Here is a 19315-nt window from a genome sequence, read left to right as displayed (position 1 = left end):
AACTTGCCGGGCGCGGTGGCTCAAGCCTGTAATCCCAGCACTTTGGGAGGCCGAGACGGGTGGATCGCGAGGTCAGGAGATCGAGACCAACCTAGCTAACACGGCGAAACCCCGTCTCTACTAAAAAATACAAAAAACTAGCCGGGCGAGTTGGCGGGCGCCTGTAGTCCCAGCTACTTGGGAGGCTGAGGCAGAAGAATGGCGTAAACCCGGGAGGCGGAGCTTGCAGTGAGCTGAGATGCGGCCACTGCACTCCAGCCTGGGCGACAGAGCGAGACTCCGTCTCAAAAAAAAAAAAACTTAGCTGGGCATGGTGGCACATGCCTGTAGTCCCAGCTACCCGGGAGGCTGAGGCAGGAGAATCGCTTGTACCCCGGAGGTGGAGGTTGCAGTGAGCCAAGATCGCACCACTGCTCTCCAGCTTGGGCATTGGAGTGAGACTTTGTCTCAAAAATAAAATAAAGTAATTTATAAAATTCAATGAATATTGATTGGAAACAGATGAAACAAATTTTCTAGGAAAGTATACTCTACCAATTTTGACAGTAGTAGAGATAGAAAATCTAAACAGAATGTAAGATGAAACATGATTTAACAGATAAATTGTACCAGTCTCAGGCAGGAGAATCACCTGAGATCAGGAGTTTGAGACCAGCCTGTCCAACATGATGAAACCCTGTCTCGACTAAAAATTCAAAAATTAGCCAAGCGCCGTGCTGCAAGCCTGTAACCCCAGCTACTTGGGAGGCTGAGGCTGGAGAATCGCTTGAACCCGGGAGGCAGAGGCTACAGTGAGCTGAGACCATGTCACTGCACTCCAGCCTGGGCGACAGAGCAAGACTGTGTCTCAAACACACACACACACACACACACACACACAATGTAATTTACATCTATTTTTTAGAAGTTACTGCTTTTTAAAAAAGCAACAGTTGGGCCGGGCACAGTGGCTCACTCCTGTAATCCCAGCACTTTGGGAGGCCGAGGCGGGTGGATCAAGAGGTCAGGAGATCGAGACCATCCTGGCTAACACGGTGAAACCCCATCTCTACTAAAAATACAAAAAATTAGGCAGGCATGGTGGTGGGTGCCTGTGGTCCTAGCTGCTCAGGAGGCTGAGGCAGGAGAATGGGGTGAACCCGGGAGGTGGAGCGAGACTCCGTCTCAAAAAAAAAAAAAAAAAAAAAAAAAAGCAGTTGGTGGCCTAACATCCTTCCGGGACAGGACCCATCCATCGCCCAGTCATGCTGATGGAGATGCCGCCGAGCGACGTCGAGCGATGCGAGATGTCCCGGGCGTTCCACCTTGGGCCAAGTAAACATGGATTCCCAGGGTTGGCCGTAACCCTCCAACGCGCTTGGCGTTGACCCTCGGAAACTCTCTAGAGATGAGCACTCTAGAGATGACTCAGTGGACTGGGAAAGGCAGACCCACTTCAGTTGGGGTGCCAGCACAGTCAGAATTAAAGCAGGCAGAAGAACGTGAAAAGAGTAGACGGGCTTAACCTCCCAGCCTACATCTTTCTCCCGTGCTGGAGATAGAGATGATGATGGAAAGGGAGATTTCTATTCTGTTCCGTGGGTCGTCAGCATGAAATCGCACATGCTGCGCAGGCAGGGCTTTGCATTTCACATTTTAACTTGCATCGTCTTCACAGGGAATTCCAGGCCTTTTAAATTAAATTGTTAACATTAGTTTTTATTTACTTATTTATTTTAGGACAGAGTCTACACTGAATATAGCACTGCGTCTACACTACGCCCAGGCTGGAGTACAGTGGCCATGATAGCTCAGTGTAGACTCGAACTCTTGGGCTGAAGCGGTCCTCCAGCCTCAGCCTCTCGAGTCGCTGGGACTACAGGGGCCTGCCACCACGGCAGGCTTAAAATTCATTTTAATAGCAGGAAATTTCCTGGATCTAATCATCAACTGAGGTTGCTTTTCCCCGGCAGGATCCCAGTTTGCAGACGGCTGAGCTGCTCCAGCTTCACTGCCAGCAAAACCCGGAAAACAGAGGCACAGAGAGCGTGGCCTAACGAAGCCCCGCCCCGCCCTGCCCGGTCCTGCTGCGTCCTGCTCTCAACGCGGCGCGCGCAGTTTTTTGCAGACCCGGAAGCGGATCGCGTGGATAGAAGGTCACACCGCAGCGCGTGTTTCCCTTTGTTTAGATTCAGTCTGGGCTTCCCAGCTCCCCCGCGCTTCTGTACCCGGGATCTGAGAGTCAACACAGACCTTGAAATTCCCGCACCGCTCCCTCCACCCCGTGTAAATTCAGGCGTCTCCGTGAGAGTCCGGCGGTCGCTTCCCTGTGTGTTAAAATTGCTCGGCGACGGGTCCTGTCCCCGGTCGTTCTGCCTTGGGCCAGGTAAACACGGTTTTTCGAGACTCCTTTCTGCTTAAAACCCTTTACTGACCCATCATTCTGCCCCGCGCTTTTAAAAGTCCTCACCGCAAGGTGGATTCCTGCCCGGGGAGCCTCCCAACCTGGCCGCAGCCCCAGTCCTGGCGGGGGAGGCCGCGTCCTGTGCCGGGTCCTGGGATCCTTGACACCACACGCCTCTAATAATTCAGTCCCCATCCTTTTCTTCCTTGATCCGGGCTTCCTACTCCCCAGGCCTCGCCTTCCCAGCCATCGCTACTCCTGACCGTGTGGGGACGTGACTTCTGTCTCAAGATATCCAGGATTCTTCCGTCCCAAATTGCATCCCACTAAAAATGTGCTCTTGACGGAGGTGGGCACCTTATTGTACTCTCCTCCCTATGAATATGTGGAGAAAGATGGTGGAAGAGTGGTAGGAAATAGAAAAATTTTGAAAAAGAAGCATGAGGCAGATCCATAAGCAGACGGCAGAGAGTAGCTGAGAGATTTACAGAGACAGTGAATGAAGCCGAGAACGTAGCAGGGGGAGAAAAGTAACTGGAGAAATGTAGAGAAAAGCTCGATGTCCAGAGAGATGAAGGACAGAAAGGTAGAGAGCGGGGCAGAAAGGGGGAGCCTCCTCACGCAGAGAGTTTGGGAGAGGAGGAGGGATTTGGAGCCAGGGCAGACGGAACAGCGTGGTGCTGGGACAGCAAGAGGGGGCAGCCGATGACAAGGAGAGCAGAGGGAGAACCACAGCATGGGGAGGCCTGGGATCCGGGGGCGCCAGAGAGTGGGGACAAGTGAGTGTAGCAGGGAAGAGGGAATTAACAGGGAAAACAGAGAGGAAGCAGAGATAGGGAGGGCAAGAAATAGGCAGAATGGAAATTGGGGACAATCAAAAATTGAACACAAAGAGGAACAAGGGGTAAAACAAATTGCCGGAATGGAGCAGAACAAATGAAAGAGAAGGAATAGAGGGGAAGAGGGTGGGAAACAACAGGAGAAGAGAGGGGCGGAAAAGTAAGCCAATTCCTACGGGAAAAATGAAGTGAAAAAAAAGCGGTAGAAAGAAGGTGAGAATGAAAGAGAGGTACAGAATGAGGGAGGGAAACATATGCTAATGACCAAAGAGGGGCACCCTGAGTGCAGATGAGCGATGAGTTGATTGAATATTATGATTAAGTTGTGATATACTGATTTCTGTAATTGTAATCTAATAAGTATAAAATTTATTTCAAAAGTACAGATGAAGATGAGACCTGCAAAGTTCCTGCCTATAAGGCAAGTGCATTTTATAATTCTTGGCATCACAGGTTAGCTTCTATTCACAATCCCTATTCAGCCAGAGGGCAGTGACTTGCCTCATTCAGGTGTGGGTGAGTGGATAAGATAGAAACAAAAACCATAGCGTCTTTCCTGCGCTTACAATCAACACAATAGTGAACACCCAACACAGAATGCCGCGTCTCTGGTCACCAAAATGTGTGGGGATTACTTCCCACCAACAAGCAATTCATCAGACACCACCTGGGTGTTCTGTAATGTAACTCAATTTCACACTAACACTATCTATGTGGAGTTAGCATCAGATTCTACAGGTTGAGAGCTCACTTCCACAGGCATTCTTCCACTTCAGGTGCCACTTGCAAGTCCTGGATTGGGACCTCAACCTTGTGACTAGCCACCTATAAACTGGGGGTTCCCATGACCCTTTCCTCACATTTTGTGAATTTGCTAGAGTGGTTCACAGAACTCAGGGAAACTTTTTCTTAGTTTCACCCATTTGTTACAAACAATATTACAAAGGATACAGATGAACAGCCAGATGGAAGAGCCTTCCTAGCAAACTAATCAAAATGAGGGGCTTTTGGGCCAGGTGCAGTGGCTCTCGCTTGTAATCCCAGCACTTTGGGAAGCCAAGGTGGGCAGATTACTTAAGGTCAGGAGCTCAAGACCAGCCTGGCCAACATGGTGAAACCCCGTCTCTACTAAAAATACAAAAATTAGCTACGCATGGTGGCGGGTGCCTGTAATCCCACCTACTTGACTGAGGCACAAGAATCTCTTGATCCCAAGAGGTGGAGGTTGCAGTGAGCCAAGATTGCACCACTGCACTCCAGCCTGGGTAAGAGGGAGACTGTATCTCAAAAAAAAAAAAAAGGAGGGGCTCTTAGTAAGCATGCTTTTTGTTTGTTTGTTTTGTTTTTGTTTTTTTGAGACGGAGTTTCGCTCTTGTTGCCCCAGCTGGCATACAATGGTGCCATCTTGGCTCACCACAACCATCGCCTCCCGGGTTCAAGCGATTCTCCTGCCTCAGCCTCTCCAGTAGCTGGGATTACAGGTACCCGCCACCGTGCCTGGCTAACCTTGTATTTTTAATAGAGACGGGGTTTCTCCATGTTGTTCAGACTGGTCTTGAACTCCTGACCTCAGGCGATCCACCCGCCTCGGTCTCCCAAAGTGCTGGGATTACAGGCGCGAGCCACTGGTCCTGGCTGAAAATCGTGCTTTTTATCTGCATCTAAACTGAGGGGCAGCCATGTGGCACTGCGTCTTTAACCTGTGGAATCTGTACCTGTCTCCAGGTAGACAGTATCAAAATTGAGTTAACTTGTGGGACACACAGCTGCGAGCATGCCACAGAACTGGTCAGCATGGGCCAGACACGGTGGCTCACGCCTGTAATCCCAACACTTTGGGAGGGTGATTTGGGCAGATCACTTGAGGTCAGGAGTTCAAGACTAGCCTGGCCAACATGCTGAAAAATACAAAAATACAAAAATTAGCTGGGCGTAGTGGCATGGGTCTGTAATCCCAGCGACTCGGGAGGCTGAGGCAGGAGAATCGCTTGAACCCTGGAGGCGGAGGTTGTGGTGAGCTGAGACCGCGCCACTGCACTCCAGCCTGGGCGACAGTGAAACTCCGTCTCAAACTTGGGGAAAACACACATTTTGGTGATGAGCGGTGTAGTATTCTGTGCTACATATGAGCGTAGTAAAAACACTATGTTTTTTTCTTACCTCAAACAGTGAAGGGAAGAGACTTGGCCCTCTCACCAGTCTCAGGGCCTGTGATGCCTACTCAGTAGTGACTGGGAATGATCTGTCCCTGCTCCTGGCTGCTGCTGATACTGAGATTGTGCACCACGTGCCAGTCCCACTCACAGTCCCAGAATGGCATGACATCCTTCCTCATGGTATCATTAATTTTTTGTCTATAAAATTATCATTATTATTATTAATATTTTTTGAGATGGAGTCTCGCTCTGTCACCCAGGCTGGAGTGCAATGGCGCAGTCTCCACTCACGACAACCTCTGCCTCCTGGGTTCAAGCGATTCTCCTGCCTCAGCCTCCCAAGTATCTGGGACTGTAGGCATGTGCCACCACGCCCGGCTAATTTGTGTATTTTTAGTAAGGACGGGGTTTCACCATGTTGGCCAGGCTGGTCTCGAACTCCTGACCTCAGGTGATCTGCCCGCCTTGGCCTCCCAAAATGCTGGGACTACAGGCGGGAGCCACTGCTCCTGGCCTAGGAAATTGTTTTGGTCAGCGTACTGAAGTGGAGGTATTGCCCATTAAAACACACACACACTCACATACTCACTCGCTGAAGCCTTTATTTTCTTTCCATTCTTCACTCTTTAAAACAAAAAACACTGTATTTACATTTCTCCCTGCAGTAAGTATCCCTCTTGCATGCTCTATTTTAAGATCACAGTACACTAAAATCTTGTTTATATTCTGTCTTCAATTCTTGCCCCCAGTTCTTGGTTGACCCCATCTAATCAAGTTATCGCATCCACCCATTCCATTGCTCCAGCGACCTACCTGTTTCTAAATTTATTTTTATTTTTTTAATTTTATTTTTTATTTTTATTTTTTTTGAGACAGAGACTCGCTCTGTTGTCAGACTGGAGTGCAGTGGCATGATCTCAGCTTACTGCAACCTCTGCCTCCCGGGTTCAAGCGATTTTCCTGCCTCAGCCTCCTGAGTAGCTGGGATTACAAGCGCACACCACCACGCCTGGCTAATTTTTATATTTTTAGTAGAGACGGGGTTTCACCATGTTGGCCAGGATGGTCTCGATCTCTTGACCTTGTGATCTGCCTGCCTCGGCCTCCCAAAGTGCTGGGTTTATAGGCATGAGCCACCGCGACTGGCCCCTAAATTTATTTTTAATTAATTATTTATTTTTTTAAGGGATGGGGTCTCACTCTGTTGCACAGGCTGGAGTGCAGTGAGGCAGTCATAGCTCACTGTAACCTCGAACTCCTAGGCTCAAATGATCCTCCTGCCTCAGTCTCCCTAGTAGGTAGGACTACAGGCATGTACCACTATGCCTGGCTAATATTTTTATTTATTTACTTATTTATTTGTTTTTGAGACAGAGTCTTGCTCTGTCTCCCAGGCTGGAGTGCAGTGGCATAATCTATAGCTCACTGTAACCTCGACCTCCTGGGCTCAAACAATTCTTCCACCTCAGCTTCCTGAATAGCTGGGACTACAGGCGCATGCCAGTATGCTGCTAATATTTTGTTTTTTTTCGTAGAGTTGGGGTCTTGCTATGTTGCCTAAGCTGCTCTCAATTTCCTGGGCTCAAGCGATTCTCCTATCTCAGCCACCCGGGTAGCCGGGACTACAGGTTCGTGCCACTGTGCCATGCTAATATTTTGATTTTTTGTAGAGTTAGGGTCTTGCTGTGTTGTCCAGACTGGTCTTAAACTCCTGAGCTCAAGTGATTTTCCCACCTCAGCCTCCCAAAATGTACCCAGATGGAGGCATCATTCATTAAAACACACTCCTACATACAATAAAGGCTTTATTTTCCTTCTATCTTTAAAACAAAAAATATTAACTGCATTTCTTCATCTAGGAAGTACCCCTCTTCTGTGCTCCCAGAGCTCTGGAATTACAGGGATGAGCCCCTGCACCAGGCTTACTACAGTTTTTAAATTTTTGTCCTCGTCTGTCTTTCCCTGTCAGCAGCAATTTGCACAGCCAATCACTTCCTCTTCTTTTTTCTTGGCTTTGAAGAGGTTCTTCATAATTTAAAAAATCTGTTTAACTTTTTTTTTTTTTTTTTTTGAGACGGAGTCATACTCTGTCACCCAGGCTGGAGTGTAGTGGCATGAGCTCACTGGCAAGCCTCCGCCTCCTGGGTTTTTTTTTTTTTTTTTTTTTTTTGAGACGGAGTCTCGGCGTCTGTCACCGCAAAGAATTGGAGTGCACTTTGAGCAGATCCTCAAGGCTCAACTGGCAACCTCCGCCTCCCGGTTTTCCACCCCATTCTGCCTCAAGGGCCTCGCCGAGTAGCTGGGAACTAGCAGGTGGCGCCGCCACCTCGCCCGGCTAGTTCTGTATGCTCCTCTTTTTTTTAGTACACACGGGGTTTCACCCGTGTTACCAGGATGCCTCGATTCTCCTGCATTCGTGAAATCCCCCGCCCGCCTCCGCGCCTCCCAAAGTGCTGGGATTACAGGCTTGAGCCACCGCGCCCGGCCCCGCCTCCCGGGTTTAAGCAATTCTCCCTCCTCAGCCTCTTGTGTAGTCCCGAGCTGGGACTACAGGCACGTGCCACCACACCTGGCTCATTTTTGTATTTTTAGTAGAGACAGGGTTTCACTGTGTTGGCCAGGCTGGTCTTGAACTCCTGACCTCGTGATCCATCCGCCTCGGCCTCCCAAAGTGCTGGGATTACAGGGGTGAGCCACCACGCCTGGTCCCTGTTTAACATTTTTGTCATCACCTTCATGTCTCCTGAACTGTCTTCTGTGAATATGAGAGTGTCCCACAATTTAGTCCTTAAACCTGTTCTCTCTGCCCACACCCTCTACCTTTCCTTATGATCTCATCTTACGGCTTCAAAACACCACCTTCCTGTCTCAGTTTTCCCTCTCCACCCACGCCTCTCCCCTGAATTCCAGAATCCTGTGTCCACTCGCATTCTGGACATCTCTGCTGGGGCATCCACAGGCATCTCCACCTTCATATGTCCAAAAGATACTCCCTGAACCCCCCAAACACCTTGCCCCAGCAGTCCTGCACATCTCGGGTGAGGGACACCCTGTACTTTCTGGGGATTAAGTAAACCTGTCAAATGTTTTTAAAAATAGGAGATATTTTCTTATTTGTGTTTTCATTTATAATACAAACAATAAATCACACGTTTATTTACACTCCTGTAATCACAGCTACTTGGGCTAAGGCAGGCAAATCGCTTGAACCCAGGGGGCAGAGGTTGCAGTAAGCCAAGATCACGCCCTGCACTCCAGCCTGTGCGACAGAGTGAGACCCTGTCTCGCAAACACACACACACACAATTAGCCGGGCGTGGTGGCGGCCGCCTGTAGTCCCAGCTACTCTGGGAGGCTGAGGCAGGAGAATTGCTTGAACCTGGGAGGCAGAGGTTGCAGCGAGCTGATATCGTGCCATTGCACTTCAGCCTGGGTGACAGAATGAGATTTTTGTCTCAAAAAAAAAAAATGTATTTGCTCGGTTAGGATGGAAACAGGCCTATATGGAAAAGTACAGTTAATGTCTGAGTTGTACATTGATAGAAGCAGTTTCTTGGGAGAAATGGCATCCAGCCCAGTGGAGACCCGCAAGAACAGGTCATGTCCATACATGCCCGCTAGAGGGCAGTGCTGGTGTTGGTCGAGGCTTCTGAGGTCACCTTGAAGGCTAACGGTGTGATCACTGGAGAACAGCTGACATGCAGCCACCTCTCAGTATAGCCTACAGGTCTTCAGAGAGGCCCCTGACAGCAGAGTGTGCCACAGCCTCGGCTCTCACAGTGACTGTCAACCTCTTGAATTTCCGTGTATTTTGAATTCCAGTAGTTGAGGTCAGAATCTCGTATATGGGGTCTGAGAAAGTGCCATATAACATTCTCCAGGGGAGGGGGGAGTCCAACCACATTCTGTGGAGTGGGAGGGAAGTTTACTCCATTTCTTATCTATGGGGGCTGCTAAGGGGTGATGCATCACTCATGAAGGAAGGAGGAGCGCACCCAAGTTCTTATCACAGCACACACGTCATTCATGTAGCAAACTATGTAAGTGGAATTATTTGAAACCTACATTACAGGGGGCCCAGGTTTCTCCTCCCTCAGAGGCTTCATCTGGGCTGTCCCTCTGCCTGGAACTCTCTGGCCCCTCAGCTGCAGGTGAAAAACACCCTTCCTTCTCCAGGCCTTTTTTCTGGTAGTACCTTCTTAGGATTCTGTGACCCCCCCCAGTAGCCCCCAATTTAACACTCCAGCCTGGCCCCACCCCAACTCTCCTCCATTTTGAAGTTCTGTGTTTATTTCTTTCCCTTTTCCTGCCACTGTCTGGATCATGGTGACAGCAAGGGCCCAAGGGGAGCGAAGAGCCACAAGCGGGGGACTGCGCTGGGCTCAACCCCTCTGGGTGGAGCTCAGCCCTAGCTTCACATTTGAGTGCTGAGGCATTTTGCAGAAACATCTCTTGTGCGTCCTTAACAGAGATTCTAATTTCAATACTTAGGTGGAGGCCAGGCCTAATATTTAAAGTTGATGCTATAGTAGTTGCTCCCTATCTGCTGGTTGGATTTCTTGATACTCGAGTTTAACTGTGGTCTGAAAATATTACACAGAAAGTTCCAAAAATGAAGAATGCACAACTTTTAAATTTTCCACTGTTCCAAGTAGTGTGCTGAAATCTAGCACTGTCCCACTCTGTTTCTGAGGAGTCTCACTCCATCGCCCAGGCTGGAGTGCGGTGGCACAATGTCGGCTCACCGCAACCTCTGCCTCCCGGGTTCAAGCGATTCTCATGCCTCAGCCTCCCAAGTAGCTGGGATTACAGGCATGTACCACCATACCTCACTAATTTTTTGTACTTTTAGTAGAGATAGAGTTTCACCATGTTGCCCAGGCTTGTCTTGAACTCCTGAGCTCAGGCAATCCACCTACCTTGGCCTCCCAAAGTGCTAGGATTACAGGTGTGAGCCACTGTACCCAGCCAGTCCCACTCTCTTTCGCCTAGGACTTGAATCATCTCCTTTTCTGGTATATCTAGGCAGTACAGTCATCCCTCAGTATCAGAGGGATTACTTCCATGACCCCTGAGGATACCAAAGTCAGGTGATCTTCAAGTCCTTTATGTAAAGTTGCGCAGTACAGCCATACACTGCATAATGACATTTTCGTCAATGATCAAATCTATGATGTTGGTTCCATAAGATTACACTGTTACACTGGAGCTGAAAAATTCCTGTTGCCTAGCTACAGCAGAGCAGTCATGACGTCATAGTGCAGTGCATTCCTTGTGTCTGTGGTGATGCTAGGGGAAACAAACCTGGATCTTTGCCAGGCAGCTTTAACCTGGCTGTGGGTGAGGATGACACTGTGATGCTCCTAGAGGTGGTTCATGAGGAATGGACGAATAAGTTGTTGGAACTGATACAAGAACCCATAGCTGAAGAAGAGGTGAGAGGATAGGAAAGTGAAGGAAAAGAAAAAAAAAAATCCAGGAAATTTCACAGTGAAGGGTTTAGCAGAAACTGGTACAGACCTCAACAAGCTTCTTTAAAAGTTTGAAAACATGAACTCCAACACCAAAAGGTGTTTGTTTGTTTGTTTATTTATTTATCTTATTTTTTCAGACAGGGTCTTGCTCTGTCACCCAGACTGGAGTGTAGTGTGATCTTGGCTCACTGCAATCTCTGCTTCCTGGGTTCAAGTGATTCTCCTGCCTCAGCCTCCTGAGTAGCTGGGATTATAGGTCCTGCCATTACGCCTGGCTAATGTTTGTATTTTTTTTTTTTTTTTTTTGAGACGGAGTTCACTCTGTCGCCGGCGGAGTGCAGGGCCGGATCTCAGCCACTGCAAGCTCCGCTCCCGGGTTTACGCCATTCTCTCCTGCCTCAGCCTCCCGAGTAGCTGGGACTCATAGCCGTCGCCGCTAGATTTTTGTATTTTTTAGTAAGACGGGGTTTCACCGTGTAGTCCTCGGCTGGCTGCCTCTGCACCTCTTTGTGATCCTCGTCCGTCTGGCCTCGCAAATGCTGGATTACAGCTTGAGGCCACCTTTGCCCGTGCCGTATTTTTTTTTTGAGATGAAAAAAAAGGTCCCCCTCACTGTTACCAGGCTCGGCTCATTGCAACCTCAGCCTCCCAGGTTCAAGCGATTCTCCTGCCTCAGGTTCCTGAGTAGCTGGGATTACAGGTGCCTGCCATTATGCCCGGCTAATTTTTTTTTTTTTTTTTTTTTGAGATGGAGTCTCACTCTGTTACCCAGGCTCAGCACACTGCAACCTCAGCCTCCCAGGTTCAAGCGATTCTCCTGCCTCAGCCTCCTGAGTAGCTGGGATTATAGGTGCCTGCCATTACGCCCGGCTAATGTCTGTATTTTTTTTGTTTTTTTTGAGATGGAGTGTCACTCTGTTACCCAGGCTTGGTTCACTGCAACCTCAGCCTCCCAGGTTCAAGCAATTCTCCTGCCTCAGCCTCCTAAGTAGCTGGGATTACAGGCGTATGCCACCATGCCCAGCTAATTTTTGTATTTTTAGTAGGGACGAGGTTTCACCATGTTGGTCAGGCTGGTGTCAAACTCCTGACCTTGTGATCTGCCCGCCTCGGCCTCCCAAAGTGCTGGGATTACAGGCATGAGCCACAGCACCCAGCCTAATGTTTGTATGTTTAGTAGAGATGGGGATTCACCATTTTGGCCAGGCTAGTCTCAAACTCTTGACCTGGTGTGATCCGCCTGCCTCGGCCTCCCAAAGTTCTGGGGTTACAGGAGTAAGCCACCGCACCCAACCCCAGAAGATGTTTATTAATGGAAAGGAAAGTTTATGGTGCATTAACTGCTCACAATAACATTTAGGAAGAAAAAATAAGCAAGTCAACCACCATGGATATTTTTCTTCCTATCTCATTTCCTAATCAGCTGATTTTTTTTTTTTTTTTGAGACCGAGTCTTGCTCTGTCACCAGGCTGGAGTGCAGTGGTGTGGTCTCGGCTCACTGGAACCTCCACCTCCCGGGTTCAAACAACTCTCCTGGCTCAACCTCCCAAGTAGCTGGGACTACAAGCGTGCGCCACCACTCCCAGCTAATTTTTGTATTTTTAGTAGAGATGGGGTTTCACCATGTTGGCCAGGATGGTCTCAATCTCTTGACCTCATGATCTGCCCGCCTCAGCCTCCCAAAGTGCGGGGATTACTGGCTTGAGCTACTGCACCAGGCCCTCAGCTGACTTTCAGATTCACACCACAGACATATTTCTGAAAGGAGTGCCTCCTCACCTAGAAGAGCCTCAGGCAAGTTCTTCAAAAGGTATCCAGAAGAAGGCATTGTTATCCCAGATGACAGCTCCATACATATTATTGCCCCTGAGAACCTTCCAATGGGACAAGATATGGCACTGGAAGACAATGACATTGATGGCCCCGACCCTGTGTAGGCCTAGGTTAATGTATGTGTTTGTGTCCTGGTTGTTGACAAAAAGTTTAAATGGGGAAAAAAAATTTTTTTTAATGGGAAAAAGCTTACAGAATAAAGATATAAAGACAAATATTTTTGTACAGCTATATAATGTGTGTTTTAAGCTAAATGTTATTATAAAAGTCAAAAAGTTGGCCAGGTGCAGTGGCTCAAGCCTGTAATCCCAGCACTTTGGGAGGCCGAGATGGGCGGATCACGAGGTCAGGAGATCGAGACCATCCTGGCTAACATGGTGAAACCCTGTCTCTACTAAAAAAATACAAAAAAAAAAAAAAAAAACTAGCCGGGCGAGGTGGCGGGCGCCTGTAGTCCCAGCTACTCTGGAGGCTGAGGCAGGAGAATGGCGGGAACCCGGGAGGCGGAGCTTGTAGTGAGCTGGGATCCGGCCACTGCACTCCAGCCTGGGTGACAGAGCGAGACTCCGTCTCAAAAAAAAAAAAAAAAAAGTCAAAAAGTTAAATTTAGAAGTTCATGATGTCAAAAAGTTACAGTAAGCTGAGGTTAATTTGTTATTGAGAAAAAAATATTTTTTATGTTAGTGTAGCCTAAATATACAGTAAGTATGTATGTACATGTTTATTTTTGGGACAGCCTCTCACACTGTTGCCCAGGCTGGAATGCAGTGGTGCGATTATGGCTCACTGCAGCCTCAACCTCTTAAGTTCAGGTGATCGTCCCACCCCAGCCTCCTGGGTAGCTGGGACTACAGGTGTGTTCCACTGTGCCTCAACTTATTTTTTGTATTTTTGTTTTGTAGACACAGGAGTCTCGCCATGTTGCACAAACTGGTCTCGAACTTCTGGGCTCAAGCAGTCCACCTGCCTCGTTCTCCAAATGTGCTGAGATTACAGGCATGAGCCACCACGCCTGGCTGAGTATTCAGTATTTGTAAAATCTACAGTAGTACACAGTTATATCGTAGGCCATCACATTCGGTCACCACACACTCACCGACTCATCCAGAGCAATTTCTAGTCCTGCAAGCGCCATTCATGGTAAGTGCCCTAGACAGATGTACCATTTTTTAAACATTTATATCATATTAGTACTGTACCTTTTCTATGTTGAGACATGTTTTTATTTCCAAGTACATACCACTGTGTCACAGTTGCCTGTAGTATTCAGTACATAACATGATGTGCAGGTTTTTAGCGATAGGCTATACCATATACCCTAGATGTGTAGTAGACTATACTATCTTGGTTTATGTCGTGCAGTCTATAATGAAATGGTCTGAAAACACATTTCGCAGAACAGGTCCCGTTACTAAGCAGTGCATGACTGTGTTTGCATATAAATTACACACATCCTCCCATAGACTTTAAAAAATCTCTTGATTACTTATAATGGATTAATGAAACTTATAAATGCTATATAGTTGTTATACTCTGTTGTTTTCTTTTTTTTTCTTTTTTTTTTTTTTTTTTTTGAGACGGAGTCTCGCTCTGTCGCCCAGGCTGGAGTGCAGTGGCGCAATCTCAGCTCACTGCAAGCTCCGCCTCCCGGGTTTACGCCATTCTCCTGCCTCAGCCTCCGGAGCAGCTGGGACTACAGGCACCCGCCACCGAGCCCAGCTAGTTTTTTGTATTTTTAGTAGAGACGGGGTTTCACCGTGTTAGCCAGGATGGTCTCGATATGACCTCGTGATCCGTCCGCCTCGGCCTCCCAAAGTGCTGGGATTACAGGCGTGAGCCACCGCGCCCGGCTACTCTGTTGTTTTCTTGTGTTATTTTCATTGTGTTAATTTTTGGTTTCTTTCCCCTTTTTTTTGTAATTATTTCAGTCAGTCGTTGGTTGAATCCTTGGATTTGGGCCCTAGAAATCCTGAGGGCCGAGTGTAGACTCTGCCTGTTAGTCAGTGAATAGTCTTCTTTTTGATCTGGTCTACTTTTGGGGTATCTCAGTCCTTTTGCTTAACCCTTATTTTACTTAATAGTATTCCCCAAGCATGTGAATATTGATACTGGCAATTTGGATATGCCAGTGAGAAGCTGTTACATGCATAATTTAAGTGGAGTCAATAGAGGTCAGTACTGTTTGAGGTTGCAGGCATCCACTGGGCATGTTGGAACATATCCCCCATGGATAAGGAGATTCCACTGTGTTCTGTGTCTGGCGCTGAGCACCAAGGCTCTCTGTCCTCCAGTTCTGAGGGATTACACGAGCCTGGGCTCCACAGAGAGGGGAGGGGGGCTGTGCTCTCCATTGAGTTTGGTCACAGCTGGGTCTGTTCCCTGAATGAGGCAGCTCAGTCCACCCCTGCTCCCTACTGCTGCGGCGTGCATGCGGGCTTCTCCAGGAGGGGAGCGAGTCCTGAATAAAAGAGTAAAAACTTCACTCGTTCTCCTGGTAGGAGTTTCTTGTCCCTGCATCAACTCTGGTGCAGTGGGCAGCAGAGGATATCTTTCCACAGGGTGAGGTCTAACCTGTGTGTGTGGTTGTGGCACAGGAAGGGCAATGTGTTGATTCTGAGCAGTAATCAGCCTATTTTTGACATTTAGGATTGACTTCTAAACAGTCATGCTATGTGATGAAGAAGCCCGGAAGAGGAAAGCAAAGGAGTCAGGGATGGCTCTTCCTCAGGTAAACTGATACTCTCGGCGGATTGTTCTCTGTTTCTTTCTGAAATGTCTGAAGCGTCCTGCCTGACAGGTTTGCTCACACTCACCCGTGCCTTCGCTCAGTCCCTCTCATCGCGCTTAGCTTCTATCTCTCATGACCCAGTGACATGAACTTGGGAAGAGGCGGCACTGGGCATGGGCCTGGGAAGGGCTCACACCAGACATGGATGGACACGGGGTGAGGGTCCCGTGGTGTCAGTGCTGTTGGGCAGCAGGGATTGTTCAGGGGCCACATCTGGATGCACTGTCAGCTCTCTGTGGACCAGGATTAGAGCAGCTGCCAATGGAAGTCACGTATTAATGTGCACAAGTACCTGGTAAGTTCTGGAAAAGGAGTTCAGGAAGGAGAAATATTTTCTGTCTGATTTTTACTACATTTGAAGCTAAACACCTTTCCTACTTTCTTGTGTCTGGCTTGGTTCAGAGAGGACATTCTTCTTTCTCAGCACGCCCCTCCCATGGAGAGTGGTATTCCTGCAGGGAGTCTTGTACAGCATCTGGGTTAGGTGAAAAAAAGCTGTAATTTTGCACAGAGATTGAAGCAGAATTTTTTTGTCATTAAAGAGGTGGAAATTATATTCATTCTTGTTCCAGCAATTATCGTTGTATTTTTTATGTTAAACATCAAATTATGTATATATTTGTTTTATAGAAGACACCAAACGTGCAGCTTAGGCCATCAAATACCAAGTCTCCCCTGCCCTGCCCTGTGCGGTGTCCCACCCTTCTTGCATCTCACTGGCGACCCACTGCTGTCAGCTCTGTGTCAAGAGCGAGAGCAAGTCCTATAGAAGTTTATTTTTACAGCATTGGCCGGGCACAGTGGCTCACGCCTGTAATCCCAGCACTTTGGGAAGCCGAGGCGGGCAGATCACCTGAAGTCAGGAGTTTCAGACCAGCCTGGCTAACACAGTGAAACCTTGTCTCTACTAAAAATACAAAATTATCCTGGCGTGGTGGTGCACACCTGTAATCCCAGTTACTCGGGAGGCTTAGGCAGGAGAATCCCTTGAACCCAGGAGACGGAGGTTTCAGTGAGTCGAGATTGCGCCATTGCACTCCAGCCTGAGCGACAGAGCGAGACTCTGTCTCATAAGAAAAAGAAAAAGAAAATAAATCAGTCACCTCTCTTGTGTTTTGTGCTTGGCGTGGTTCAGGGACCACGCGCACCGGTCAGCCCAGGAGGAGTCTCTGGAGGTCCTGAGCTTTGTCTGCCATGTGTCCTCTCTGGACTTTGTTTGTCACCTCCTCACTGAAGAAGGTGACCAGGTTCTGCTCAGGAGCTCCCCTTTCTGCACCTGCTCTGCAGCCTGTGTGAGGCCATAGGATGCTGGGGTCCACACCGCCACCTAGTGTCTGCCTGCGTTACTGCAGGCTCTGGTTTATGCTGGTGCCTTTGTTCTCAGTGGCTTCCTGATCTGGGGTCCTGTTACTTCAGAGCTTCTCTTCAACCAAGACAGAACATTGTCTCTCAGGAGAAGTCTGGAGTTTGTGGTTTCCTCTGGATGATGGCACATCGTGCCTGACCAGGGGCTCGGGCTAATGTGTTCATGCATTTTCCCGCTGGGCTCCCAGCAGGTTGACTTGGAGCTTCTTTGGGGTGCAGGAACTTGCTAAGGGCCTTCTGGATTTCTCACAAAGCCAATTGGTCTGTGTATTGTTTAATTTTTGTCTCCATGGGGACAGAAAGGTCTGTGGCTTCGTATTCCTCTATCTTGCTGACATTACTCTGTTAGTAGAGTTGCGGATTTCGTACACAGGTCTGGAATGTCCTTTAGTTAGGGGCCATGTATATTTGCTAAGGGAGAGGTAGGATGTTTCTTGTGTGTGTGTCATTTATAATTAGTGCTGCTAAAGATGGAAACTTGTTTTCTTTCTCTTTTTTTGAGATGGAGTGTTTTACTCTTGTTGCTGAGGCTGGAGTGCAATGGCGTGAACTCGGCTCACTGCAACCTCTATCTCCCGGGTTCAAGCAATTCTTCTGCCTCAGCCTCCCGAGTAGCTGGGATTACAGGCATGCACCATGATGCCCGGCTAATTTTGTATTTTTAGTAGAGACGGGTTTCTCTGTGTTGATCAGTCTGGTCTTGAACTCCCCACCTCAGGTTATCTGCCCACCGTGGCCTCCCAAAGTGCTGGGATTACAGACGTGAGCCACCGTGCCCGGTCAAAACTGGTTTTCAATATATTCGTATTAGTTAAAATGCCTAAATGGCATTCTTTGTTTAGGTTACAATCCTGTCATTCGTTAGTTCTAACAGATCCTGCTTTTTCCTGCCTCCTAGCCCCACTTTTTTTTTTTTCCTGTTTTTTTCACTGCTTCTGGTCCCTGCTCTGGCATCCTGTGCAGTGGTGATTGGCTGCAGCACAGACCAGCACCCTTTTCCTGGCCTTAAATTAGAGGAAATGCATCCCATGTTTAATGTTGATTATGATATTTTATGAGATGTTCTTGTTTAATATAATGTTTCTTCTTTTGTTTGTTTTCCAATTTCATTCTTGGCCTGAGTATTAATTATCTAGTAATGTCTTAAGGTATGTGCTGCTGAGATATTTTCTATGACCTTTATTTGTTTGTTTGTTTGTTTTTTGAGATGGAGTTTCACTCTTGTCGCCCAGGCTGGAGTGCAATGGCACGATCTCGGCTCACCGCAACCTCCGTCTCCCAGGTTCAAGCAATTCTCCTGTCTCAGCTTCCCAAGTAGTTGGCATTACAGGCGCCCAGCACCATGCCTGGCTAATTTTTGTATTTTTAGTAGAGACGGGGTTTCACCGTGTTGGCCAGGCTCATCTCAAACTCCTAACCTCAGGTGATCCATCTGCTTTGGCCTTCCAGAGTGCTGGAATTACAGGTGTGAGCCACTGCGCCCATCCTATTTGTTAAATTAGTGTATAATATTCTTAAATTTTGTGTCATGTATCACTGTTTTATTAATGAAATAAATCAATAAACTCCATTGGCTTTTGCTAATACCTACATATGTAAATTTTAATGGACAAAAGTGTATTTGTAGGGCAGGGTTAGTGGTGTATGCCTATAATCCCACCTTCTTGGGAGGCTGGGGAAGGATTAAGCTCTTCCCTTGAATCCAGGAGTTTGAGATCTTTCTGGGCAACCTAGTAAAACCCCATCTGAATTTTAAAATACTATATATTTTGAATGTGGGTATTTACTAGAGATTGGAGTTGAAGTTTCTATGTTTTTTAATGATCTGCCATTTTCAATAGCTTAATATTCAAAAATGTTTATAAACTAAATTGCATACAATTTATAAATTTTTAGTGTTGCAAACAATGTGGTCCTCATTTTAGGGACACTTGACATTCATGGACGTGGCCATCGAATTCTCTCAGGAGGAGTGGAAATGCCTGGACCCTGGACAGAGGGCTTTGTACAGAGACGTGATGTTGGAGAACTACAGGAACCTGGTCTCTCTGGGTGAGGATACCTTCCCTCCAGAAGCCGGGATCTGCTCTAATCTGTCTTTGCATTTTCTCTTGGTTGCCTCTTGGGAGCCCCTAAATTGCTTAACTGAGGTAGAAACCTTGTTGACTCAAATGAAACGCTCTATTATGCTCTCTGGATTTGAAATGTGTCCTTTCTTCAGATGTTCTGCCCCCTTCATGATACGTCATTGGGTGGCACCAGATAACCAGTTCTCTGTTTTCTCCCCTGTGCTTACAAGTCAGTAGTTCTTGGAAGAGATCTCGATGTCTACATATTACAGTATTCCCTAAGCATTCAGAAGGAGCCAGTCTGTGGTGAACTTGTGAAATATTATTCTTGATCCATTTGCGACATCCCCTCTCTTACCTAAACATAGGGCTTGGATTTTGGAAATGCCCCAGCACATCTTGTTTCT

The 19315-nt window shown here is 47.7% G+C and overlaps 1 protein-coding gene across 2 annotated transcripts in view; it reads left to right on the top strand.

Moving 5' to 3' along the window:
* ZNF610 (zinc finger protein 610) overlaps nucleotides 1-19315 on the top strand; it is a 28512-nt gene that overhangs the window by 4010 nt on the left and 5187 nt on the right. Inside the window, exons 2-6 of one of the 2 annotated variants that reach the window (XM_017864674.1) lie at nucleotides 1953-2365; nucleotides 2615-2732; nucleotides 13589-13826; nucleotides 15333-15414; nucleotides 18765-18891. In XM_017864674.1, the coding sequence (XP_017720163.1) occupies nucleotides 15352-15414; nucleotides 18765-18891 (190 nt within the window). In that variant the 5' untranslated portion in view covers nucleotides 1953-2365; nucleotides 2615-2732; nucleotides 13589-13826; nucleotides 15333-15351. Of the gene's footprint in view, nucleotides 1-1952; nucleotides 2366-2614; nucleotides 2733-10311; nucleotides 10814-13588; nucleotides 13827-15332; nucleotides 15415-18764; nucleotides 18892-19315 lie in introns of those variants that run through there. The other variant, XM_017864676.1, reaches the window with a different exon arrangement.

This window comes from Rhinopithecus bieti, unplaced genomic scaffold, assembly GCF_001698545.2.
Source record: "Rhinopithecus bieti isolate Rb0 unplaced genomic scaffold, ASM169854v2 scaffold_2723, whole genome shotgun sequence".
Taxonomy (NCBI): Eukaryota; Metazoa; Chordata; class Mammalia; order Primates; family Cercopithecidae; genus Rhinopithecus; species Rhinopithecus bieti.
The sequence above is the reverse complement of the archived record's forward strand: the minus strand, read 5'-3'. Positions and strand labels throughout refer to the sequence as shown.